The sequence below is a fragment of the Nycticebus coucang genome, chromosome 6 (assembly GCF_027406575.1).
Source record: "Nycticebus coucang isolate mNycCou1 chromosome 6, mNycCou1.pri, whole genome shotgun sequence".
Classification (NCBI taxonomy): Eukaryota; Metazoa; Chordata; class Mammalia; order Primates; family Lorisidae; genus Nycticebus; species Nycticebus coucang.
The window spans coordinates 45,752,504-45,779,771 of NC_069785.1; the positions used below are offsets into that span (position 1 = coordinate 45,752,504).

Below are 27,268 nucleotides of genomic sequence, written 5' to 3' on the forward strand. Positions count from 1 at the left end.
ATGTGGTTTGCTGACAAGTTAAGTGTGGGTGAAGGCCCTGCGAAAAACACCACACAAGCCCTAAAAGAGTCTGACAGGCAATGCCTTCCCAGCTGAAGCTTCTAGAACCGGAGCACAAGGGAGGCGTGGTCCAAGGCTGGACCCGCCCCCCCCTGCGGGCGGAAGTTGTGGGCCAATTGCCGGAAGTCGTCACGAGGCGGTGCTTGCGCGGCGGGGTGGAATCGGTATGGCGACCGAAGGAGATGTGGAGCTGGAGTTGGAGACTGAGACCAGCGGCCCGGAGCGGCCCCCCGAGAAGCCTCGGAAGCATGACAGTGGTGCGGCGGACCTGGAGAGGGTCACCGATTATGCGGAGGAGAAGGAGATCCAGAGTTCCAATCTGGAAACGGTAAGGTTGGCCAGGAGGGTGCCTGGGCAGGCTGAGAACAGATGGGGCTCTGAGGCTGTAGTTGGAAGCTAGATCTCTAAGACAGGGTCCCAGTCCGGATCCCCGTGGCAGGAGGAGACAATAGAGTAGAGGGTATAGTCAAGGGAAACAGCGGTCAGCCGAGGCTGCCGCTTGCTTAAGAGGAAGTTGATGGAGATTAGGTTTTAAGCGGACCTCAGTGCACAGAATTGAATTAAACATAGTTCTTGCTTCCTGATCACTGTTGTCATGGTGCTTACATACGTGAGCCGCTTGTTATTGGCTTTTTAGGTCATTGGGAGTTGTGGATATCGGAGTAGTAATTAGACCTGTCTTTCCCATAGGCCATGTCCGTCATTGGGGACAGACGGTCCCGGGAACAGAAAGCCAAACAGGAGCGGTAAGTCTTAAGCTCACAGACAGCCTTAAGTTTCTCTTCACCCCACCCTCAGACAAAAATAAAAGCCATTTTTAAGCCTTTGTGGCATTCAGCTCTGACCAGTTCCTGCGCACCTAGGTTTTACAACTCTAGTCAGGGGAAGGTAGGCCTCCTGGCAGCACTTGTTCCCTGCTGCTAAGACTCCCCGAGGGTGGAAGGATATTAGTGGGACTCATTTTGTATTTTCACTCAGTGTTTATCAAGATTCATTTGTGGCCGGGCATGGTGGCTTATGCCTATAATCCTAGCACTCTGGGAGTTGGAGGTGGGTGGATTGTTTGAGCTCAGGAGTTCCAGACCAGCCTGAGCAAGAACAAGAAAGTAGTCTTTACTAAAAATAGAAAAACTAGCTGGGCACTGTGTTGGGCACCTGTAGTCCCACGTATTTGGGAGGCTGACGCATGAGGATCACTTGAGCCCAAGAGTTTGATGCTGCTGTGAGCTGAGGCCAAGGCACCTTACCGAGTGTGACAGGGACAGACTCCGTCGGAAAAAAAGATTTGCAAGGGATAGCCGGGAAAAGAGCCTTCTTGGGAGTTTAAGGTGTTGGCTGAAAATGAGGATTAATGTATGTTTGCAGGGAGAAGGAACTGGCAAAAGTCACTATCAAGAAGGAAGATCTGGAGCTGATAGTGAGTAATAGTGCTTAACTAGTGTATGGGCAGGGGAGGTTCTGTTTGTTTCCTGAAACAAGTCGAGTCAGTATGTTTGACACATGGATGCCTGGGAGAAGAACTAGGAAACACGATTGATCTTTTTCGGCAGATGACAGAGATGGAGATCTCTCGAGCAGCAGCAGAACGGAGCTTGCGGGAACACATGGGCAATGTGGTAGAGGCTCTTATTGCCCTAACCAACTGATGTGTGCTTTCTCAGATATACTTACTGGATTAACTTATTGCAATAAAGATTTTGTCTTTTGCAGTTTTGTCATTCTGGGTCAAATGCAGTGTATATTGTTTCATTATGGGAATGTCTATGTTGGAGAATGACTGAGTTTAAGTGACCCCATTCCCTCACAGGGCATCCATGAGAAGAATCAGTGTATCATGTTCAGATGCAGATGCTAGGTGGCAGGCCTGTCTTATTCATCTGACCAGCTCTCACTTAACATTATTCAAGGTACATGTAGAGTCTCAGTACAAAGTTACTTGATAGCACGTGTCTTTAGGATAGCTTATGAACATCTGAAAAGCCAGCACCTGCCTAGAAGCTAATGTAATTTACCAATCCAGTTCATATGTCACTTTGAGGTAGAATTTAGGTACACGTGATGAAAACATGGTAAAAATAGAAGGTATCAGAGATCTTATTTTTAAACTTGAGGGGCAGGGAAGCCTTATATAGAACTGACCTGTGAAACATTTTGATTAGTATTTGAATTCTGAACCTTAACACATTTTACATTTCATTTCCTATTCCAGAGAGAAGGTAGTTTTACTTTTTTTTTTTTTTTTTTGTAGACACAGAGTTTCACTTTATTGCCCTCGGTAGAGTGCCGTGGCATCACACAGCTCACAGCAACCTCCAACTCCTGGGCTTAAGCGATTCTCTTGCCTCAGCCTCCCAAGCAGCTGGGACTACAGGCGCCCGCCACAACGCCCGGCTATTTTTTGGTTGCAATTTGGCCGGGGCTGGGTTTGAACCCACCACCCTCGGTATATGGGGCCGGCACCCTACTCACTGAGCCACAGGCGCCACCCGGTAGTTTTACTTTTAACAATTAATCAGGTTTGGCCATGTCTCATCTGCTAAATTTGTTTCCTCAACTAGTGGATGCAAAAGCTTGGCTTTGTACCTGCTTCAGAGTGGCAGTCACTATTCTCATTTTGACTCTAGGATAATTCTTAGATTGTATCCCATACAACAGTGACTTGTACTTAATGTCTATGTGTTTTATTACCTCATAGTAATTTTTGCACTCAAATTTTTATGCTAGGACACTAAACAGTTTGATTCCTTCAGTGGGACATTTAGAGGATATGAAAAGACCTTGGTCTTCTCATTTCTTTTTTTTTTTTTTTAAGACAGTTTTACTTTAGCGCCCTCGGTAGAGTGCCGTGGTGTCACAGCTCATAGCAGCCTCCAACTCCTGGGCTTAGGCTGTTCTCTTGCCTCAGCCTCCTGAGTAGCTAGGACTACAGGTGCCCGCCATAATGCCCAGCTACTTTGTTGTTGCTTTTTGGCAGGGCTGGGTTCAAACCCACCACCCTTGGTATATGGGGCCGGCAACCTACCCATTGAGCCACAGGCGCTGCCACGGTCGTCTCATTTTTTTATGCATTCGAGAAAGCAGTCTTCCCACTGTTTAAATTTTCTTTATAACACCTGGAACCACTGGTACTCTTCCATGTGCATGGTTACATGTACAGTAAATACAATATGGAGCAATATATTTAACTCCAGTATGATGTCACTACATTGCTACTCAGAGAGCACTGGTACCCTTCCTGATACATGAACTGGGCAAGAAGATACTAGCAGGTACTTGGATTCAATGAGACGGATATCCTGGTTTATGTACCAGCTTTTGTTCTGTGTATATGTACAGTGTGGGAGAGCAAGGACAAGCAAACATTTCTGGGTGCTACTTAAAGCCTGTCTAGCATCTGTTTCTGAGATCAAAGGGGATGATCAAAATGTGAAATGTCCTCTGCCTAACAATTTCCTGATGTACCTGATGTACTTAACAGCTAGTTAATGCTTGTCAGCCTGGACATTTTATTTCTAGTATAAAGCTAACAATTTTTTTGGTGTGTGATCCTTTTATTTTTAATCACGCACATAAATGGATCAAGAAGTATGTTTACCTAGAAAAACTGACTTCAACCAAAAATGCAAAACAGGTTTCAATGAACTTTAGATTTCCTGATGTTACTTCTAACCCTAAGGTAGAAGTCCACTCATTTACATGCCCATATTTGTAATATAAGCTAAGTGGCTAGAAAAAACTCAAGAATAGTCCCAAGTAAATATGGGAGGCCATACCAATGATAAACCCTAAGATTTCTCAGAAATACTTTTAAGTGGAAGCCTCTAATCCTACCTGGATAGTGCTTTTCTGTGGGTTTCTCAGCATGAGTCCAAACCACAAAGCACTTTCAAAGACTGTGTTACCCAGTATCATAAACATGGTAGTAGGTCCAATAGGCTGGATACAGGAGCCTAAATAATGGCAAAAGCAAATCAAGGAACAGATGCTGAGACTTCCCCTTGTGTTCCAGAGTTGGAAGAATAAGTACTTGGTCCCTAGGTAGTTTTCCGCTTCTTGGCAGATGGCCGCTCAAATACATCTCGTACCCCAGCTGCCTTTTGTTTAAAGAACTTTGTGTTCTGGGCACTCTCTTGTCCCCATGCCGAGTCAAAGGAGGTGGTGTCTTGATCCACAAGGTGAGTATATTTGGTACGACCAGAGCGTCCAAAGTTCTTGACCTGAGGGAAGGACAGATGATGAGTTACACCACCAAACACCATGCCTTAGCTAGCCCTCAGAATACTTTCTCTTATGTTTATTATGGTTCCCCATACCTGCATAACTTTAGGAAGAATAGTTTTGTTGAAATGATCCTCCAAGGTAGGGGCACTGAAATCTCTCTTGTATACTTCTTCATCTTCATCCTGTAGAAAAGAATCTTATCAATCGTATGGCTTTATTTGCCATTTATTCAAACCGCACAAATTTATTAAGTTCTACAACAAAGGTTACAAAGAAGGGTTTAAGCCTTTTTCAAGTGGTTACATCTAGTTGAGGAGATAAGATTCCTTTTCTTTTATCATACTGTCTTTCTTCTTCCTAAGTATAGCTACTTCTTTAAGGTTGGCTTATTTGCTTTACACTTAGTGTGGCTCATTTACTCTTAAGACTTCAACTCTGCACAGGCCTCATAACTCTCCAGTCCTGAATTGTTTTTACTGCCTTTTATATATCTTAAATATTTTATTGGTACTTCAAATTTACGTCTAAAGTGTAAATCATTTCCTTAACCTTTCCAAACCAGCCTCTTCTTGGTTCAATTTTACTGTTAGTATGACTAATAACTCTCAATTTTTCAGATTCAAAATATGAGTAACCTGTGTACAATGAGTTGCCACATTTTGTAAACCTTCATCATCTGGGTTATTTTTTCTGCAATCAGTCTTACACACTGCTACTGCATTAATGTTTCTAAAACACAACTTTCATAATATTTGCCTTGCTCAAAAAACTTCAATGGTTTTCTAATATTAAACACAACTCCTCTGCGTAGTAGTCAAGGCCAAGTATTATATAGCCTTAACCTTTTTAGCTCTCCTTGCTATTTCTATTCCAACTTATACTTCCTGCCTCCCTTCCTGCTGGTCTCTTTCACCTGGAATGTCTAAATGAAGTCTGTACATCTTAGATATTACTTCCTTTTCATCTTCTACCAAATACAATACCTCTCTCTTCAGAACCCCAAGGTACTTTCACTCCTTAGGAGATAGTGTGTATTTGCCTTATCCATACTTTTATATTGTAAGTCTTCTGAGGGCAAATATATATCCTCTAGCCATACTAAACAGTAACCTTTAAACAATAAATATACAAAAGGTTATTTACTCAATGAAATAAAAAGTAACTGTAGAGAATAGTTTCAAATTAATGTTGGTAAGATTACAATGCTATGATACAAATTATAAACACACATGCTGACGGAATTAAAAACAGCACTATCTTGGGTAAGAAAGGCTTCATTAAAGAGCTGAGTCCTTTAACCAAACAGTTTGGGAGTATTACTTTCCCTTCAGCTATAGACGAGCACATTTTTTTTTTTTTTTTGCAGTTTTTAGCCAGGGCCGGGTTTGAACCCGTCACCTCCGGTATATGGGGCTGGCACCCTACTTCTTTGAGCCACAGATGCCACCCTAACAAGCACAATTTAAAACACCATTTCTGCCAGATCTACTTTTTTCCTTAGGACCCAAAAGTCCCTCATTTAATCCCATAAACCATTTCAATTTCACTCTCCTTGTCCAGGGAGAAGAGTCATTATTTGAATACATTCTTTGTATTCAAATACTGACTTTCACATAAACTTTCCTTATGTTTCTTTTTTTTTTTTTTGTAGAGACAGAGTCTTACTTTATGGCCCTCGGTAGAGTGCCGTGGCATCACACAGCTCCCAAGCGATTCTCTTGCCTCAGCCTCCCGAGTAGCTGGGACTACAGGCGCCCGCCACAACGCCCGGCTATTTTTTGGTTGCAGTTTGGCCGGGGCGGCGTTTGAACCCGCCACCCTCGGCATATGGGGCTGGTGCCTTACCGACTGAGCCACAGGCACCGCCCAACTTTCCTTATGTTTCTTAGCCACCAATGCACTGCTTTCTCTAAGGAGTCTGATTAAAGCTGCAGATTACTTTAAGCAAAGATACTTTATGACTTCAAAGCAGTATGAAAATTCATCATCTCCACTGATTCTAAAAATTCACATTTGCTGGAAAACTACATAATAAGCAAACGTTTCTTGCTGATCAGACAGACTAAAACTAATTTTGGAGGGCAGTAAAGAAACCACTGAAGTTTTAAAATTTTACTAGCATCTGCAGTGTAGGGCAGGAATTTAAGCTGCAGTTAAGGATATTTATGGTTTGATATACAGCACTTGAAAAGCTAGTATAGTTTCTGATACAAACTCTTACAACATTAGGAAATAATAAACCATATTAAGTTTAACACTGCTATTTTTTTTTTTTTTTTAGAGACAGAGTCTCACTTTATTGCCCTTGGTAGAGTACCGTGGTGTCACAACTCACAGCAACCTCCAACTCCTGGGCTTAAGCGATTCTCTTGCTTCAGCCTCCTGAGTAGCTGGGACTACAGGCGCCCACCATAATGCCCAGCTATTTTTTTTGTTGCAGTTTGGCTGGGCTCAAACCTGCCACCTTCGGTATATGGGGCTGGCGTGCTACCCACTGAGCCACAGGTACCACCCTTAACACTGCTATTTTGACCCTTTTTTTACATGAAGAACACAAAGACAATGGCATTCTACACAATGGTTAATTAACATTCCTTTGGATAGGTAGGCTGTTACTGTCAGCTCAGAATAAAGTGAACCATACTTAATATGACTATTTACAAAGCCTGGCTTTCATATAACCAAAACTTCTCAGTTAGCTAAAGAAATAACATGACATTTAACTGATTTTTGGAACCTAATTGGTTCAGTATCTATGTGGGTCACTATTTCTCTATTTCCAAACTGATTTTTGGAACCTAATTAGTTTAGTATCTACGTGGGTCACTATTTCTCTATTTCATTTCCTCAATTTTTCTATTACATCATTTCTTCTTTTTGAGCACTGGGGCAAAATAGAGAATAGTTGCTACTACTTCTATACTACTTCTATAATCCAGTTGTACTTGCTTTTCTCTGGGTTTACATTCTCCAGAGGCAAAAAGCAAATGAGAAAGTTGACCAGTGGTAAGTGGAAATAACATTCCAGGACATTGCCTCTTTATTCCTGGAGGCAAAAAAGAACTCAAAACTTCTGAGTTATATATACCTACGCCCAATTTTCTCTCCTTTTTTTTTTTTGAGACAGAGCCTCGAGCTGTTGCCCTGGGTAGAGTGCCACGACATCACAGCTCACAGCAACCTCCAACTCCTGGGCTCAAGCGATTTCTCCTGCCTCCGCCTCCCAAAATGCCGGGCTATTATTTTGGTTGTAGCCGACATTGTTGTTTGGTGGGCCCAGGCTGGATTTGAACCCACCAGCTCAAGTGTACGTGGCTGGTGCCTTAGCTGCTTGAGTCATAGGTGCTGAGCCTTCTCACTCCCTTTTCACTTCTTACCATGAAGAAGGCACCCCGGTGGTAATATTTCTGTAAGAACTTGTATTTGCCCTTAACAGCTTTGTTGGTAATGACTTTGCCATTTGCCCGAAGTTCAGCTCGCCTCTCTTCCTCAGTCAGGTTTCTCATGCGTTCAATTTCTGCTTTCTCCTTTTCAAGCCTGTCCAGAGAACAGAACTGTTAGTGTTGTTCCACCTTTATTTTATTTATTTATTTATTTTTTTGTAGAGACAGAATCTCACTTTACCGCCCTCGGTAGAGTGCCGTGGCATCACACGGCTCACAGCAACCTCCAGCTCTTGGGCTTCGGCGATTCTCCTGCCTCAGCCTCCTGAGCAGCTGGGACTACAGGCACCCGCCACAACGCCCGGCTATTTTTTGGTTGCAGTTTGGCCGGGGCTGGATTTGAACTCGCCACCCTCAGTATATGGGGCCGGCGCCCTATTCACTAAGCCACAGGCACTGCCCTGTTCCACCTTTAGAAAGACCCAATTATCTGAAAATAACAATTCCATGTCATTTCAAACATTAGTCACCTTCCTCAAGTCTAGTCATGGTCTGTTAGGAATCAAGATCAGAAACTTAATAAACAAAAAGGTGACTTGGTCTTCGTTATTTTTGCCAGACCAGGTACTGCAAAGTTCCAAAAATTGAGTCTAGCCTTTTTGAGATTCAGATATAACATTACTGCTTGATTCTGCAACATTGCTGAGTTTCCTTTCCTAAAAGGTCTTTCTTAGCTTACAGAAAAAATCAGAGCAAATTTAAAATAACTGTGTAAGACTTTGCTGGTATTCTATATTGTAAGCCATCATAATCAAATACAGTGTGGCAATTGCACACAAACTTTATGGCCACACCGTGTGTTTACACATCATAAACCAAGGATTGCCATCATTAATTAGATTGCAGTGATTTTTAATCATTTTTGGGGGTGGGGTTTCTATTTATTTATTAAATCATAAATGCATAAATCATGTATACATTAATGCATTTATTTTTTTTTATTTTTTTTTTTAATTTTTTTATTAAATCATAACTGTATACAATGATATGATTATGGGGCATCATACACTCACTTCATAAACCATTTGACACATTTTTATCACAGTGGTTAACATAGCCTTTCCGGCGTTATCTCAGTTACTGTGCCAAAACATTTACATTCTACATTTACCAAGTTTCGCAAATACCCCTGTAATATGCACCACAGGTGTGATCCCACCGATTCCCCTCCCTCTACCTACCCCCCCCCTTTCCCACTTCCCCCTATTGTTAAGTTGTAGCTGGGTTATAGCTTTCATGTACATTAATGCATTTATGGTGTACAATGTGCTGATTTCATATAGAGTTAGGAGTATGGATCTCTTTTCTTTAGAAAAATACATATATTTGGGCGGCGCCTGTGGCTCAGTCGGTAAGGCGCCGGCCCCATATACCGAAGGTGACGGGTTCAAACCCGGCCCTGGCCAAACTGCAACCAAAAAATAGCCGGGCGTTGTTGCGGGCGCCTGTAGTCCCAGCTACTCGGGAGGCTGAGGCAAGAGAATCGCTTAAGCCCAGGAGTTGGAGGTTGCTGTGAGCTGTGTGAGGCCACAGCACTCTACCGAGGGCCATAAAGTGAGACCCTGTCTCTACAAAAAAAAAAAAAAAAAAAGAAAAATACATATATTCATATAATTTTGCATTCAAAATTTTTAAGGGTGCATGGACTCTCTTACCCTGAATAAGAACCTTAGAAACTACAGGATGATCAATTAATGACAATTATGGTTATGGGGGGGAAACAGAAAGAGGGAAGGAGGGAGGTGGGTGGGGCCTCGGTGTGTGTCACACTTTATGGGGGCAAGACATGATTGCAAGAGGGACTTTACCTAACAATTGCAATCAGTGTAACCTGGCTTATTGTACCCTCAATGAATCCCCAACAATAAAAAAAAAAAAAAAAAAAAGAAACTACAGGATAAGGACGGAGTTATCTATTGATTATTTCCCTCTGTAATATGGGATTATCTTCTTATCCCTAATAATTTCCTAGAGTGGGTGGTACAACTCAGAAATGATCCTGCTCAAATTCTTCACCTCACAGTATGGATGTCCCTTTTTAAAAGTGTGACTTTGAAGCTCCCTCAATCCAGAGGCTGAATCTATTTCCTCACCCCCTTGAAGCTGGGTTGGCCTTGTGACTTGCTTTGACCAATATATGGCAGAAATGATTTATAAGTTCTGGAACTTAAGCCTCAGGAGACTTAAGTTTCCACTTTTGCCCTGCGATTGTTATATAAGGCAAGACCTAGCTGATAACCAGCATTAACTACCAGACATGTGAGTGAAGCCCTTTTGGATTTTTTTTTTGAGACAGAGTCTCACTTTGTCATCCTTGGTAAAATGCTGTGGCCTCATAGTTCACAGCAACCTCAAACTCTTGGGCTGAAGTGATCATCTAGCCTCAGCCTCCCAAGTAGCTAGGACTACAGGTACCCACCACAATGCCTGGCTATTTTTAGAGATGGGGGTCTCAGTTTTATTCAGGCTGGTCTTAAACTCTTGAGCTCAGGCAATCCACCCACTAAGGCTTCCCAGAGTGCTAGGATTACCAGCATAAGCTACCATGCCTGGACTTTTTTTTTTTAATGACAGAGTCTCACTCTGCTTCAGCCTAGATCACAGAAACATCAAACTTGGGGTCAAGTGATCCTTCTGCCTCAGCATTCTCAGTATTTGGGACTATAGACCCAGATACTAGGCCTAGACCAGAACACCTAGGTCATTTTTGTATTTTTAGTAGAGATGGGGCTCACTTTTGCTCAAGCTGGTCTCACTTCTGAGTTCAAGGGATCCTTCCACCTTGGCCTCCTAAGCAGAGGATTGCCTTTACAATCCTCCCAGAGTGCTAGGATTGTAGAGGCATGAGCTACCCATGCCCACCATTTTTTTTTTTTTTTTGAGTCAGGGTCTTGCTTTTATCACCAAAGCTAGAATGCAGTGGTTATGATCATACTCATTACAGTCTTATACTTCTGGGCTCAAGTAATCCTTCTGCTTCAGCCTACTGAGTAGCTGGGACTACAGACGTGTACCACCACACCTAGCTCATTTTTAATTTTTTTGTAGATATAAGGTCTTGCTATGTTGCCCAGGCTGGTCACAAACATTTTTCACTTTCTAGCCCAATCTTCTAGCCGGATACAACTATATAAATGAATCCAGGTAAAACCAGTAGAAAAACTGTTCGGGCAACCTCCAAAATTGTGAGAAATGATAACGGTTATTTTAAGCCATTCAATTTTGGATTGAATTGTTACCCAAAAGATAACTGATAATAACTTGTGTGTGTCTAATAGTAAACTAAAGAGAGCATCAGCTCAAAAAAAACCCAAGAAACCAAAAACAAAAAAAAAAAGAGAGCATCAGCTTTACTCTATCATGGAGACACACTGAGAAAATGTGTTTCTCTTCCTTGATTTCACTTTAACAAGTAAAACTCACATTCCAATTATGGGAAACTCATCCAATAGCAAGAACCCTAAGGAAAGATAGAATGGAACTCACAATAGTGAATAGTGCTAAGCCTTGACGCTACCCTACTAGAAACCTGTTCTATTAGCGACATAAACCAGCCCCATTCTATTACTCACGCTTCTCTGTCTTCTCTGTCCCTCTTGATTCTTTTCAGCTCTCGAACCTTCCATGCCTCATATTCCTCCTCATCATTTTCATCGTCAGTATTCAGTGCATCCAGTGCAGCTAGGGACCGCTTATTCTCCTCCAGCTCTTTCTTGGTCTCCTCTTCTACAATCTGGATAGGGAGAACAATGTAGGTGTTAGTCTTCCTTATTGTGCTCAGACAAACCTGATTACATCACTTCTTGCACTCCATCCTTTTTTTTTTTTTTTAAAGAGACAGAGTCTCCCTTTGTCGCCCTTGGTAGAGTACCCTGGCATTGCAGCTCATAGCAACCTCCAGCTCTTGGGTTTAGGTGATTCTCTTGCTTCAGCCTCCGGAGTAGCTGGGACTACAGGTGCCCGCTACAGTGCCCGGCTATTTTTTTGTTGCAGTTTGGCCAGAGCCAGGTTTGAACCCACCACCTTTGGCATATGGGGCCAGCGCCTTACTCACTGAGCCACAGGCGCTGTCCTGCACTCTATCCTTATACCCACTCCCCAGTACCTTGAGTGTGTACTTGCGCCTCTCTTCAGCCATGCGTTTTGCTTCCTGCTCCAGCTCCTTTTGTTTCAGTGCTTCAGCCTCACGTTCTTGTACTGTCACTCTGTCCTTCCTGCATCACAGAGGTCCTGTTAATTGCCCAAAGTCTTTAGAGTGGAGCTCTTTGTTCCCCTAGATATATTCCCAGCCAAATCAGACAAAGTCCAACAAGCATTGGCTCTATTATTTGCAAAGAGTCCAAAATGGGAGTCATCCCACGTCTTTAGAGCATCAAAATTTCATTTACGTGGCTTGGTGCCTGTAGCTCAGCGGCTAGGGCACCAGCCACATACACCAGAGCTGGTGGGTTAGAACCCAGCCTGGGCCTGCCAAACAACAATGACAAATGCAACCAAAAAAATCGCCAGGCATTGTGGCAGGCACTTATAGTCCCAGCTACTTGGGAGGCTGAGGCAAGAAATCGCTTAAGCCCAAGAGTTGAAGGTTGCTGTGAGCTGTGACGCCATGGCACTCTACTGAGGGTGACATAGTAAGATTCTGTCTTAAAAAAAAAAAAAAAGGTGGTGCCTGTGGCTCAAAAGAGAAGGGCACCAGCCCCATATACCAGAGATGGCAGGTTCAAACCCGGCCCTGGCCAAAAACTGCAAAAAAAAAATTTCATTTACCTTTGAGAATTGCTTGGATAGCAAGGCACCTACTGGACTATTAAGTAATAGTATTTCTAGCTGTTAGGAAAGGAATAGGGGGCAGTGCCTGTAGCTCAGTCGGCAAGGGTGTTGGCCATATATACCTAGGGTGGCGGGTTTGAACCTGGCCCAGGTCTACTAAGTAACAATGACAACTGCAACCCCCCCAAAAAATAACTGGGCATTGTGGTAGGCACCTGTAGTCCCAGCTACTTTGGGAGGCTGAGGCAAGAGAATTACTTAAGCCCAAGAGTTAGAGGTTGCTGTGAGCTGTGATGCCACAGTCCTCTACCCAGGGCGACAACTTGAGACTCTGTCTCAAAAAAAAAAAAAAAAAGGAATAGGAATTTGCTTTTCAAGCTTAATTTTATGTTTAAAATATATGACCTTGGGCAGATGTTATGTGTCCTTTAACTGAAAAAGGAGATGTGAAAACAAACTCAGGCTCTTGCTAACACCAAGATAGTCCCTAGCAACTACTCTGTGAGGCTAGAGCACTAGGCAAAAGAATTTTACTTAGTGCTTAGATTTCAAAAGAGCAGGAGACAGAAAAGAGACTTTTGTCTTCAGAGCTGGAAAGTAGTAATTATGTGGATTCAGCCCTGCTTTGTAAGATACTTACTTTCGAATGAAGACTGGCTTAAGGCGAGGCTCCATCTCATCTTCACTGTCTGTGTACTCTTCATACTCAGATTCTGATTCTGACTCTTCCCCAGAACGTCCTTCATCTTCCACTTCCATGACTTCCATCTCTTCATTTTTTCTCTCCTGTGCTCGCTGACGCATCATGCCACGGCGCCGCTCTATTTCCTATCAAGTCATACATCTAAGCTAGCCAGTCAAATGGCTTATGGCTTTTACTTATTCCTTTATCAAGCTCAACAGATACTGATATAAGTAAATGCAACTTAGCACCCTATCCCCAGCAAACAGGGAACATAATCAAAATAATGATATTAGGGCCTCAATAAATGAGCACTGGCTGGAACTTTTTCTTGTACCCCCTCAAAACCTTCCCATTTTCCTTTATCGTACCTCATCATCAATTTCTTCTTCTTCTTCTTCACTGCTGTCTTCTCGTTCCATGCGCCAAGCATCTCCTTCTACTTCTGAGTCACTTTCTCCTACTACTTCAGGTTCCACTATTTTCCGATGTCGAGCCAATCTGAAAAACAGTATTTGTAAGTGTAACACCAATGTCACATAGATGCAGGAGCATCTACCACATTCCTTAGTCACAGAGCACGCTGATGTTATTATTGCCTTCATTAATATTGAAGTCTTGAGATAGGAAAACTGAGGGGCAGATTAAAGAAACTTAACCAGCATGCTAGAACAAACAGTCAAGGTGGGCCTACAACATATATTGAGCCACCACAGTGAACTCCCAGAGTACACTGAGATTTTTTTTTTTTTTTTTTAAGAGACAGAGTCTCAACTGTCACCCTGGGTAGAGTGCTGTGGTGTCACAGCTCACAGCAATCCCCAACTCCTCGGTTTAGGTGATTCTCTTGCTTCGGCCTCCTGAGTAGCTGGGACTACAGGCGCCCACTACAACGCCTGGCTATTGTTTTGTTGCAGATTGGTCAGGGCCGGGTTTGAACCTGCCACCCTTAGTATAAGGGGCGGGCACCCTACTCGCTGAGCTACAGGTGCTGCCCGAGGGATATTTTTAATAGCTCAAGGTAGTTCACAGCTTTAACATTAGGTCACACTACATTTATTTCAATGATTTTTTTTTTTGAGACAGGATCTGACTTTGTTACTCAGGCTGGAGTGTGGTAGCATTAGCCTACCTCACAGCTACCTCAACTCCTAGGTTTAAGCCATACTCCTGACTCAGCCTCCGCTGTAGTTAGGACTACAGGTCTTTGCCAAAATGCCTGGCTAATATATATTTTTTTGAAACTGGGTTTTGGTGGCTGCTATGATGAAAAGTACAGTGTGAAAATTAATAATAATAAAAGAATAACTGAGCCAAATGTTTCCAAGATTTGAAAAGTGAATATTCAACAGGCACACAAATTCTACTAGTAAAATTGTGAAGAATGTAGGAATGAAATAAAAATGATTTTTCTTTCATGGGCATTATATTTTTCAAATGGCTAAATTTTTAGAACACAAATACTTATCAAGTTATTTGGCTCTGACCATGTTATAAAATAAAACAATTATTTTTGCCTAGGAGGTCTGTGAAAAAATTTCTGAGACAATATGAACTGTGAAAGTTCAGGACCTTTAGTCTACTTTGTGAGGTAATGCCTTGATCAATACATAATATACAAAATTCCTCCCTGGGAGGCTTTCTATCCAACACGAGAGCATTTATCAGGTCTTTTCTCCTACTTCATCAGTGTCATTTTCCTTCGTTAGCATTTAGAATAAATAAATGGATAAAATCAATTACTCATTGGGTTGCCGAGGTGGGTGGATTGCCTGAGCTCATGGGTTTGAGACCAGCCTGAGCCAGAGGGAGACCTCGTCTCTAAAAAACAGCCAGGCATTGTGGTGGGCGCCTGTAGTCCCAGCTACTTGGGAGGCTGAGGCCAGAGGATCACATGAGCCCAAGTTTGAGGCTGCTGTGAGCTAAGATGCCATGGCACTCTACCCGAAGCAACAGCTTGAGACAATGTCTCAAAAAAATAAATAAATAAATAATCAATTACTCAAATTTTATAGAGACCTTTGTGCTAAAAAAACTCCCATTCCCCTCAACAAGTGGTTTGTATTTTCTATTCCCTTCATGAGTTAATTAGAATCTTTAAGTCAGAAGTAACCTGCTATATGCTGAAGTTGCCACTTAACTGGTAGTGTAACTTTGGTAAAGTTAATTTCCTAACCCCTTTGTGCCTGTTTCCTCATTTGTAAAATAAGGATAATAATGTGGCTATGGAGAGAAGGGAACACTTCTACATTGCTAATGGGACTGCAAACTAATACAACCTTTATGGAAAGAAGTACAGAGAATTCTTAAAGAACTAAAAGTCTATCTTTCATTTGATCCCACAATTCCTCCATTACTAGGTGTCTACCTAGAGGAACAAAAATCATTTTACCACAAAGATATTTGCACCAGGATATTTATTGCAGCTCAGTTCACAACTGCCAAGTCATGGAATCAACCCAATGCTCATCAACTGGATTAACAAACTGTGGCATATGTATACCATGGAGTATTCTTCAGCCATAAGAAAAGATGGAGATAAGGGCAGCGCCTATGGCTCAGTGGGTAGGGCGCCAGCCCCATATACTGTGGCGGGTTCAAACCCGGCCCTGGCCAAACTGCAACAAAAAAAATAGCCAGGCGTTGTGGCAGATGCCTGTAGTCCCAGCTACTCAGGAGACTGAGGCAAGAAAATCGCCTAAGCCCAGGAGTTGGAGGTTGCAGGTGCTGTGTGACACCACGGCATTCTACCGAGGGCGACAAAGTGAGACTCTGTCTCTACTAAAAAAAAAAAAAAGAAAGAAAAAGAAAAGATGGAGATATTATACCTGTTATGTTTACCTGGGTAGAGTTGAAACACATTCTTCTTAGTAAAGTATCTCAAGAATGGAAAAATAATCCAATACACTCAATACTAATGAGACCAATATATAAACAATTACACACCCACATGAGCTATAAAACACAAATATAGTCTACTGAGAGGGAGGAGAGAGGGAGGAAAGAGGGTGGGAAGAGGGAGAAGGGGGGGAGAGGGAGGGTGATTGGCAGGAGAAGGGAGGGCAATTGGCAGGATCTCACCTAATGTGCACATTGTGAGGGTGTTCAGCATGCCTCCTAGGTGAAGGGCTCAACTACAACTTAAATTTTACCTTGGGAGTGAGAACAATGAAATGTAAAAATCTGTTCCCTCATATCAATTTGAAATAAAAGAAAAACAATAAAAATACTTATTTTCTAAGATTATTGTATGGAGTACAAGAATTAGTAAATGTAATCTACTTGGAAAAGCATTCTTGGCACATAATAAGTACTATACAAGTATTAGCTATTATTGTTGTTGTTGTTATTAGAGGGTCAGGTCCAGGAAACATAACCCTAGCCATTACCTCTCTTCCACATCTTCACTAATACGGTTCTGTAAGCGCCGGAGCCGAGGGTCACTAGATGAATCTTCCTCCTGTTCCTCAGGCTCTGCTTCTTGTTCTTTAGCTTTCTTAATGAACTGAAATTCTTCATCCTCCTCATCTGAGGACTCCATAGGGGCATAGTCTGGCCTCTTTCCAGATACATAACGTTTTACCTTCACTTTCTCCATTGAAATCTCACCTGAGTAAGAAACATAAACATAGATTATGTTTCAGTAACTTCTTTCCCAAGATCCTTCAATCCCTTGGCCTTTGCAGGTAGAGCCCTGTATTCCTGGGAGGAAAGGAGAAGAGAGCCATTATGCAAACATCTATCTATCTAAAGGTGCTTTTCTGGCCAGGCACAGTGTCTCACGCCTGTTGGGAGGCTGAGGTGGGTGGATTGCCTGAGCTTACAGGTTTGAGACCAGCCTGAGCCAGAGCAAGACCTCGTCTCTAAAAATAGCCAGGCGTTGTGGTGGGTGCCTGTAGTAGGTTGCTATAGCTGTGATGCCACAGCACTCTACCGAGGGTGACAAAGTGAGACTCTGTCTCAAAAGCTAAAATAAAGGGCGGCGCCTGTGGCTCAGTGAGTAGGGCAGCCCCATACACCGAGGGTGGCACGTTCAAACCCGGCCCCGGCCAAACTGCAACAACAACAACAAAAAAATAGCGGGCACCTGTAATCCCAGCTACTCAGGAGGCTGAGGCAAGAGAATCGCCTAAGCCCAAGAGCTGGAGGTTGCTGTGAGCTGTGATGCCATGGCATTCTACCGAGGGCAACAAAGTGAGACTCTGTCTCAAAAACAAACAAATAAAAAAACAACAAAAAACTAAACTAAACTAAAAATAAATAAATAAATAAAGGTGCCTTTCCTACAAAGGCCAAGTCACAAGAACGGCATTCTTGGGAATGTTAACACTAATGATAACGAAGCCCACCATGGGTACAATGAAGTAAGTGGAGAATTAAGTGGACAGTTAAGCAGAATAAAAAAGTCCCTCTAAAAAAAGGCAGACTATGTTCATCACAACTCATGCTATTCCACCTCAACTATAGCCTTAAACAGATTATTGGTAACAGTGCCCAGCATATAGTAAAAGTGATATATCCAGGAACTAAATATTTTTTTTTGTAGAGACACAGTTTCACTTTATGGTCCTCGGTAGAGTGCCGTGGCATCAGACAGCTCACAGCAACCTCCAACTCCTGGGCTTAAGCGATTCTCTTGCCTCAGCCTCCCGAGTAGCTGGGACTACAGGCGCCCGCCACAACGCCCGGCTATTTTTTTGTTGCAGTTCGGCCGGGGGCCGGGTTTGAACCCGCCACCCTCGGTATATGGGGCCGGCGCCTTACCGACTGAGCCACAGGCGCCGCCCGGAACTAAGTATTTTTTTTTTTTTTTTTTTGGCCGGGGCTGGGTGTGAACCTGCCACCTCTGGCATATGGGACTGACGCCCTACTCCCTGAGCCACAGGCGCCACCCCGGAACTAAATATTTTAAAACTAAAATGCTAAGACATTCTCAGAGTTTCCACTGGAATTTCCATGGTTGCCTTTATAACATATTGCCCCATAACTCAATATTCTAATATCTATTTCTACTTCTTTTTGTTTAGCTTATGTGCTATCAGACCTATTAATAGTTTCTCTTTTACAAATGCAAACAACTCTAGTGAACAAAAAAAGAGAAAAAACTAACCAGCTTATTTTAAAAGATGCATATAACCTTGATAACCAAACTGGACAGTTCAAAGGAAAACTATAGGTGGGCCGGAGCAGTGGCTCATGCCTGTAAACCTAACACTACAGGAGGCTGAGGTGGGTGGATCAGCTGAGTTCAGGAGGAGTTCATGATTCAGCTTGAGTAAGAGTGAGACCCTATCTCTAAAAATAGCCTGACGGGGCGGCGCCTGTGGCTCAAGGAGTAGGACGCTGGCCCCATATACCCAAGGTGGTGGGTTCAAACCCAGCCCTGGCCAAAAACCACAAAAAACAAACAAATAAAAATAGCCTGACGTTGTGGCAGGTGACTCTAGTCCCAGCTACTTGGGAGGCTGAAGCAAGAGGATCACTTGAGCTCAAGAGTTTGAGGTTGCTGTGAACTATGATGACGCCACGACACTGTATGAAGGGCAACAAAGTGAGATTCATTTACAAACTTATATACAAAAATACTAAATAACATAACAGCAAATTTATCCAAGCCATGTAAAAACTAACCAAAACTAAAACAATTCCTAAGCCATCATGACCTAGTAGGATTTAGCCCAGAATTAAGCATGGTTTAACCTTAGAAAATTAAGAAGGGGTAAAGGCAAGATGTAATTTTAGTTTTTTTTTTTTTTTGGCCAGGGCTGGGTTTGAACCCGCCACCTCTGGCATATGGGGCTGGCGCCCTACTCCTTTGAGCCACAGGCGCCGCCCAATTTTAGTTTTTTTAGACCCTAAAAGTGAGGGCGACATAGTGAGACTACCCCCCCAAATAGGGAATGTAAATACTTAAGATATGTTTTTCATACTTGAGGGGTTTTTTTGTTTGTTTTTTTGCAGTTTTTGGCTGGGGCTGGGTTTGAACCCGCTACCTCTGGCATATGGGGCCGGCACCCTACTCCTTTGAGCCACAGGTGCCGCCTGTGAGGTTTTGTTTTGTTTTGAGAGACAGGGTCTTGCTCTGTCACCCAGGCTAAAGTGCAGTACTGCAATCATAGCAATAATTTGGGCAATAAAAAAAGAACAAGAAATAAAAGGAATAAGGATTGAGAAGGAAGAAATTGACATAGTTTACAGATTGTGTGATTGTCTTTGTAGAAAACACGTGATAACCAACAAACAAGCTAAAATAGTTCAGGAAAAATGCTGGATAAAAGGCTTATATATAAAAATAAGTATACCTGTTCACTAGCTATATGTAATTAAAAAACACATATTAAAAATGTCATATGTAGTAGGAACTAATCTATAAGACACTGAGGAACAGACACAACAATATAGAAGGCCTTTAGGAGAAAAATATAGAAAAACTAGCCGGGTATTGTGGCAGGTTCCAGCTACTTGGGAAGCTGAGAGAAGAGGATCACTTGAGCCCACGAGTTTGAGATTGCTGTGAGCTATGACACCAAGGTACTCAGCTCAACCCAGGGCCACTTAGTGACTCTGTCTGAAAAGAAAAATTATTAAAGAACTAAATAAATGAAACACAGCATGTTCAAGGAAAAGAAGATGTCAACTGCTGCTGAATTAACCTATAACTGTAATAATCTATCATTTTAATGCAATTCCATTAAAAGTTGTCCCCAGGCTGGGTGGTGCTTGTGGCTCAAGGAGTAGGGCACCGACCCCATATACTGGAGGTGGCGGGATCAAACCCGGCTCTGGCCAAAAACTGCAACAACAACAACATGGCTTGGTGCCTGTGGCTCAAGCGGCTAAGGTGCCAGCCACATATACCTGAGTTGGCGGTTTGAATCCAGCCCAGGCCCACCAAACAACAACGACGGCTGAAACCAAAAAAAAAAAAAAGCTGGGCGTTATGGCAGGCACCTGTAGTCCCAGCTACTTGGAAGGCTGAGGCAGGAGAATCTCTTGAGCCCAGGAGTTGGAGATTGCTGTGAGCTGTGATGCCACAGCACTCTACCCAGGGCCACAGCTTAAGGCCCTGTCTCAAAACAACAACAAAAACAATAACAAAAGTTGTCCCAGGCTTATTCTAAAATCATATGGAAGAACAGGAGGCCAAAAGAGTCAATACGATACTGAAGAATAAAGTGGTGGTGCTGTTTGTATCAGATAGCAAGGCTTGGAGTTACAGTACTTAAAACATATGTCAGCTCGGCTCCTGTAGCTCAAGCTGCTAAGGCACCAGCCACATACACTGGAGCTGGTGGGTTCACATCTAGCCCCGGCCTGCCAAACAACAATGACAATTACAACCAAAAAATATCTAGGCATTGTGGCGGGTGTCTGTAGTCCCAGCTACTTGGGAGGCTGAGGCAAGAGAATCGCTTAAGCCCAGGAGTTGGAGGTTGCTGTGAGCTGTGATGCCACAGGATTCTACCAAGGGCGACAGTGAGACTCTGTCCCAAACCAAAACCCCCCCCAATGTCATTGATTCAGGGAGTACATAGAGACCAATAGAACAAAGCAAAGAATCAAACTTACGTGACTTATGTGAAAACTTAAGTATATTACAGGATTGGCACTAAAAATCAGTGGAGAATGGATGGGCTAGTTAGTCAACAGAGGAGGGATACAAACAAAACATTCCAGATTTTTTAAATACCCGAGTATGGCTCACAATCCTAGTGCTGGAAGATCTCTTGAGCCCAGGCATTTGAGATTGCCGTCAACTATGATTGTAGCACTGCATTCTAGCCTGGGCAACAGAGACCATCTCTCAAAACAAAACAAAAATTCAAGTGTGAAAAACATATCTTAGGGCGGCGCCTGTGGCTCAGTGGGTAGGGCGCCGGCCCCATATACCAAGGGTGGTGGGTTCAAACCCGGCCCCGGCCAAACTGCAACCAAAAAATAGCCGGGCGTTGTGGCGGGCGCCTGTAGTCCCAGCTACTCGGGAGGCTGAGGCAAGAGAATCACTTAAGCCCAGGAGTTGGAGGTTGCTGTGAGCTGTGTGAGGCCACGGCACTCTACCGAGGGCCATAAAGTGAGACTCTGTCTCTATAAAAAAAAAAAAAAAAAAGAAAAACAAAAACATATCTTAAATATTTACATTCCCTATTGGACTGTATGCTTCCTAAGTATTTTTTTTTTCTTTTTGAGACGGAGTCTCACTATATCACCCTTGGTAGAGTGCCGTAGCTTCACAGCTCACAGCAACCTCAAACTCTTGGACTTAAGAAATTCTCTTGGGTGGTGCCTGTGGCTCAAGGAGTAGGGCGCCGGTCTCATATGCCAGAGGTGGTGGGTTCGGGCCCAGCCCCGGCCAAAAAAAAAAAAAAAAAGAAATTCTCCTGCCTCAGCCTCCCAAGTAGCTGGCACTACAGGCACCCATCACAATCCCTAGCTATTTTTTTGTTGTTGCAGTTGTCATTGTTGTTTATCAGGCCTGGGCTGAGTTCGAACCTGCTAGCCTGGGTGTATGTGGCCGGCGCCCTAACCACTGAACTACCGGCGCCAAGGCTTATGCTCCCTAACTTAGAGTCTGTCCTGCAAAATTATGTATTCAATCCTATTTAGTATGTACAAACAGAAGACAGAAAAAGCTTTACAATTGGATTATCTGTGATCTCTGGGTATGGATTTCAAAAAGCACAAATCATAAAACAAAAAAGCTGATAAATCTGATAAGACTAAAACTAAAAACGTTTGTGTAACAGATGACTCCACAATTAAAATGAAACAACAAGCAAGAAAATATGGAGAAAAGGATTGTACAGATTTAGAAAATAAAAAAAACAAAGCAAACAGGCTCGGTGCCTGTAGCTCAGCCACATACAGCGGAGCTGGTGGGTTTGAATTCAACCCAGGCCTGCTAAACAGCAGGGCGTTGTGGTGGGCGCCTGTAGTCCCAGTACTTGGGAGGCCGAGGCAAGAGAATCGTGTAAGCCCAAGAGTTTGAGGTTGCTGTGAGCTGTGACGCCATGCCACTATACCCAGGGCAACACAATGAGAATCTGTCTCAAAGAAAAAAAAAATAGGGGGCAGTGCCTGTGGCTCAGTGAGTAGGGTGCCAGCCCTATATACCGAGGGTGGTGGGTTTGAACCCGGACCTGGCCAAACTGCAACAAAAAAATAGCCGGGTGTTGTGGTGGACACCTGTAGTCCCAGCTACTTGGGAGGCTGAGGCAAGAGAATCGGCTAAGCCCAAGAGCTGGAGGTTGCTGTGAGCTGTAATGCCAGAGCACTCTACAGAGGGTGACAAAGTGAGACAGTCTCTTAAAAAAAAAAACAAAACAACAAAAAACCCATAGCAAACAGAAAGTGGGTATTTGACAGAAACAGATAACTCATAGAAAAGAAACCCAGAGAGTTGATGAACACATGAACAAGATGCCAAGCATCACTAGTAATCAGGGAAATGCAAAGTAAAATAACAAGATACCATCTAACAATTGCAATCAGTGTAACCCGGCTTATTGTACCCTCAATGAATCCCCAACAATAAAAAAAAAAAACAAAAAAAAACACAAGATACCATTTCACACCTGTTAGATTGGGCAAAAAACTTAAAAACCTGGCCATACACTGTGGCTCACACCTGTAATCCTTGCACTTTGGGAAGCCAAGGCGAGAGAATTGACTGAGCTCAGGAGTTTGAGACCAACCTGGGCAACAGCAAGACTCCTGTCCCCACATATAAAATATCAGGCAGGCATGGTGGTGCATGCCTGTAGTTCCTGCTACTCCAGAGGCTGAGGGTAGAGGATCGTTTGAGCCCAGGAATTGGGGGCTGTAGTGAGTTATGATGATGCCACTGCATTCCAGCTGGGGCAATAGAGACCCTGGCTTTAATAAAAACAACAAAACAAACAAAAAAACAAACAAAAATATCTAAAAATCTGATATGAACGTGTAGATAAATATTGGGAAACAAAACTCTTATGCTTTTACAATTTACTCTGGAGAGCATGGGGCAGCAGGTAGTACAGTTGATGATGAACTTCTAGGTGTCCGCCCTAAAATTCTTACACAAGTGCACTAAGACAGGTTTCAGAATAATTGCAGCACTTTTATAATAGGGAAAACCCCCAGGAAAACTAACTGCTCCTTGGCAGGGAATAAACTGTGACTTAATTATACGATGGAATTCATAAATAGTTAAAAAGGAATGAATTAGACCTACATGTATCCATAAGTTAATTCTCAAAAGTCATGTTGAGGCCAGGGCCAGGTGCATATGTATCTTGAACCCAGGAACACAAGCCCAGCCTGAGTAACACAGCAAGACTTCTTAAAAAAAAAAAAGAAGAAGAAGAAGCCTGCAAGAGGGACTTTACCTAACAATTGCAATCAGTGTAACCTGGCTTATTGTACACTCAATGAATCCCCAACAATAAAAAAAAAAAAAAGCCATGTTGAGTTACAAAAGAAAAAACGTAAGTTGCACAAGGATGGGTACAGTATATTTCTTTAAAAAATAAAGAATTGATATTATTTTCTAACATCCTTACTGAAAATTCTTAGTCTGACATCCTCAACAGGTATGATATTCCTTCCTCCATCTGCACCCACTAAAATCCTAGCTATTATATATATATATATATTTTTTTTTTTTTTTTTTGAGACAGAGTTCATTCTGTCACCCTGGTTAAAGTGCTGTGGCGTCATTACAGCTCACAGGAACCTCAAAACTTTTGGCTCAAGAGATCCTCTTGAGTCAGCCTCCCAGGTAATTGGAACTACAGGGACGCTCCACCATGTCCAGCTAGTTTTTTCTATTTTAGTAGAGACAGGGTCTCGCTGGGCTGGTCTCGAACCAATGAACTTAAGCAATCTACCTACCTTGGCCTCCCAGTAGCCATCTTTTATGGACCAAATTAAACGCCATTTTCTTCAAGAAGTTTTCCTTGATTACACCAATCTGAAGTGATCATCCCATCTCTGCCTTCTCACAATGTTTGTTTTATTATCACCTATATGACAGGCATCGCAAGCGTGGTAGAGTGTACAGTGCTTAAAATGTGCCTTTTTTTCCTTCTGTTTATCTTACATACTAGAATATGAATTCTTTAGTAAGGAGCACTGCCTTATCCAACTTTTATTCAATTTAATAAACACAGTCACTACATTGGTTGAAAAAGATAAAACTTGAAGAGGACATGGTTTTTTCCTCAACGAAGTTATGCTCTAGTGAAGGGAGACGGACTCATAAATAAGTACAATAATTGGTAAGAGTTATAGAAGCAGCATTAAAAAGAGGGCTACGAATAACAAAAGAAAAAACGCCCTGCAAAGAGACATTCACTACAGAAATATCGAAGGAACCTGTGGAGGTTAAGATGAGAGGGCTGCTTGTTGTATATGAGAGCAGACAGGGCACAGGAACAAGACCAGATGCAAGTGGCTACCATCCACCTGGTGGGGATGGGTCGAAGAATTTCAAGGTCGGGTCCGAAGTGGTCGGCCCAGGGGAGAACGCTGAGGCAGGAAGAGGTAAGATCCAACTAGAAGAGGGCTCAGCACAGTACCTTTCTCATTGCGAACCGGGACGGCCCCAGCCGTCGACTGAATGGGCGGTTGCTTCATGAGTGAGCTTGGGACCGACATGTTGACAGCAGCGACGGTGATTCCCGAAACTTGATTGATTCCAAACAGTGAACACCAACAACGTCAACGAACAGAAAAACTCCTTCCCCCTACCCCACAGAACACTACTGCGTGACTGACAGGAACTACGTACGGCACAGCAGGATAAACCGGAAATATGTGACCAGAGGATTGTGGGATAGTGGAGGACGCTAGGGGCGGGTACCGCTATAAAGTTTAGTGTGTTACTGCGCATGTTCAAAGATTGCTCTTGCGTCCTCAGGGTTGCGGATTTTGGAATCCTCTACTGGCGGGAAATTCCTTCTTTGGGGCTTTCCTGTTTAGGCCCTGCGGCGAAGACCGTGCGAATGAAAGGTTTCACGTGTTGTCTTAGGCAAGGGAGAATGGGACAATAATAAGAAACTGAGGAGATAATGGGGTTGAATGCCCTGAAAAATGAGAGTTTGGTAGAACGAAAATCTTGCTCACAGCACCTGTGTAGCTCAATTGATGAGGCCTAGGTGGGCTGTGGTGCGGTATTTGGTGGCCAGGAGAGGGCAGGTGGTGATTTAAAAGAGAGAGAAAAGAAAAAAAATCCCTCAAGGGGCCTGGGACAGTCAATGTCTGAAATCCCAACACTCCACTCATAGGCTTTCAGGTTCTTCTAGTTTCTGAAAACCACTTTTTAAAATACGTTCCTGGGGGCGGCGCCTGTAGCTCAGTGAGTAGGGTGAGGGTGGCGGGTTCGAGCCTGGCCCCGGGCAAACTGCAGCAGAAAAAATGGCCAGGCGTTGTGGCGGGTGCTGTGGTCCCAGCTGCTTGAGAGGCTAAGGCAGGAGAATCGGTTAGGCCCAGGAGCTGGAGGTTGCTGTGAGCTGTGGTGCCACCGTACTCTACTGAGGGCGACCAAGTGAGACGCTGTCTTAAAAAAAAAAAAAGTTTCGGGCGGCGCCTGTGGCTCAACGGGTAGGGTGCTGGTCCCATATGCCGGAGGTGGCGGGTTCAAGCCCAGCCCCGGCCAAAAAAATAAAAAAAAAAGTTTCTGGCTGTAAAGTTGTTTGTATTTGTAAGTTAAGTAATTAGTGTTTATGGTGCTTAGGACTCATAGAGGAGTGAGTATGGATTATTGTTAAAAGGCCCATTCCCTCAAGAAGCTTGCATTTTAAGAAGTTTTCAGAGAGGTCCAGAATAAAAGCAGCAGCCCCAGTTTACAAGCTAGGTTGGGTGTGTATGTGTGTTTTTTAAAGGCTACACTCAGAACACATTTCACAGTAGGTAGGAAAGACTGTATTATGAACTGCTTTGGTGGGAAATCATGAGCAAAGTCTTGAAGTCCAGAAGTAGTACGGTATATATACAATACTATGAAAAGTTCATATTAGTTTATTAGTAATTTTTAGTTTATTAATTAGTAATTTTTTTTTTTTTTTGAGATAGTCTCATTCTTTTGGCCAGGCTAGAGTGCAATGATGTCAGCCTAGCTCAAAGCAACCTCAGACTCTTGGGCTCAAGCAATTCTCTTGCTTCAGTCTCTGACTAAGTGGAACTATAGGCACCCATCACAACACCAGCAAACAATTTTTTCCATTTTTAGTAGAAATGGGGTCTCTCTCTTGCTCCAGGCTGGTTTCGAACTCATGAAAGATATCCCTCCACCTTTGCCTCCCAGAATGCTAAGATTATAGGTATGAGCTACTGCCGCCAGGTTAGTAATTTTTTGAGACAGAGTCTCTGTCGCCCTAGGTAGAGTGCCACAGTGTCATAGCTCACAGCAACCAAAAACTCTTGGGCTCAGGAGATTCTCTTGCCTCAGCCTCTTAATAGCTGGATTAGGGGCACCCTCCACCGTTCTTGGCTAGTTTTTCAATTTTTAGTGGAGATGGGGGTCTTCCTCTTGTTCAGGCTGGTCTCCAACTTTTGAGTTCCAGGGATCCTCCTGCTCGGCCTCTTGGAGTGATGGGATTACAGGCTTGAGCCTCCACTCCCTCCCTCGCCCCCCCCCCCCAAGAGTGGTGAAAGTTTGGCAGGTACTAGGTTATGGATGGTCTTGATGGTGCTATTAATATGATTAGCTCTTAAGTTATGTCACCTGTACCAGAATTGGGCCTCAGCTGGGAGAAGAAATGAAATTAGGAAAAGTCTTAAGCAAAGAACAGTGGCAGATCCACTTGAACAAGCAAGGAAACAGAACTTTTAAAGAGTAGACAAATTTATATTAGGAATTTATCAGTTCAAAAAACTTTGCTGTCCAGATAGAAAGGCAATTGTTCAGGCCCATGGTAACCCAGAGAATAAGAAAAAAAGGCCTTAATGTGGCCGTGAGTATACGAAATACAATGCACTAAAATCTTATTTTGTGATACACAAATTATTTGATTCACAGTTTTGTCCCAGACTTTCATTCCTTTAAGGTCACCCTTAGGATCTTTAGGTAATAGATAAGCAGATGGTCAGGTGAAATTGAAACCAGCATAAGGTA

General features: G+C 43.1%; 3 protein-coding genes across 4 annotated transcripts in view; 2 read left to right on the forward strand and 1 right to left on the reverse strand.

The window, feature by feature from the left end:
* Window positions 1–35: 35 nt before the first annotated feature.
* HYPK (huntingtin interacting protein K) lies at window positions 36–1,774 on the forward strand. Of its 2 annotated transcripts, XM_053595760.1 has the most exons (4): window positions 36–388; window positions 751–806; window positions 1,426–1,477; window positions 1,611–1,774. In XM_053595760.1, exons 1-4 carry the CDS (start codon window positions 227–229, stop codon window positions 1,704–1,706), a joined length of 366 nt encoding a protein of 121 aa, XP_053451735.1. In that variant the 5' UTR covers window positions 36–226; the 3' UTR covers window positions 1,707–1,774. The 2 variants fall into 2 exon arrangements, with proteins under 2 accessions (XP_053451735.1, XP_053451736.1); XM_053595761.1 differs by lacking the exons at window positions 751–806; window positions 1,611–1,774 and having other exon boundaries at window positions 70–388; window positions 1,426–1,485.
* A 1,375-nt stretch (window positions 1,775–3,149) lies between these two features.
* MFAP1 (microfibril associated protein 1) lies at window positions 3,150–25,041 on the reverse strand. The gene is made up of 9 exons (XM_053595766.1): window positions 24,732–25,041; window positions 16,566–16,785; window positions 13,548–13,677; window positions 13,135–13,322; window positions 11,830–11,938; window positions 11,297–11,457; window positions 7,659–7,818; window positions 4,374–4,463; window positions 3,150–4,277 (listed from the first exon to the last, which is right to left on the reverse strand). Exons 1-9 carry the CDS (start codon window positions 24,808–24,810, stop codon window positions 4,095–4,097), a joined length of 1,320 nt encoding a protein of 439 aa, XP_053451741.1. The 5' UTR covers window positions 24,811–25,041; the 3' UTR covers window positions 3,150–4,094.
* The window catches only part of WDR76 (WD repeat domain 76), a 55,715-nt gene continuing 53,487 nt past the window's right edge, over window positions 25,041–27,268 (forward strand). The window contains exon 1 of the mRNA XM_053595765.1: window positions 25,041–25,164. The gene's annotated coding sequence lies outside the window, so the exon portion shown is untranslated. The remainder of the gene's footprint in view (window positions 25,165–27,268) is intronic.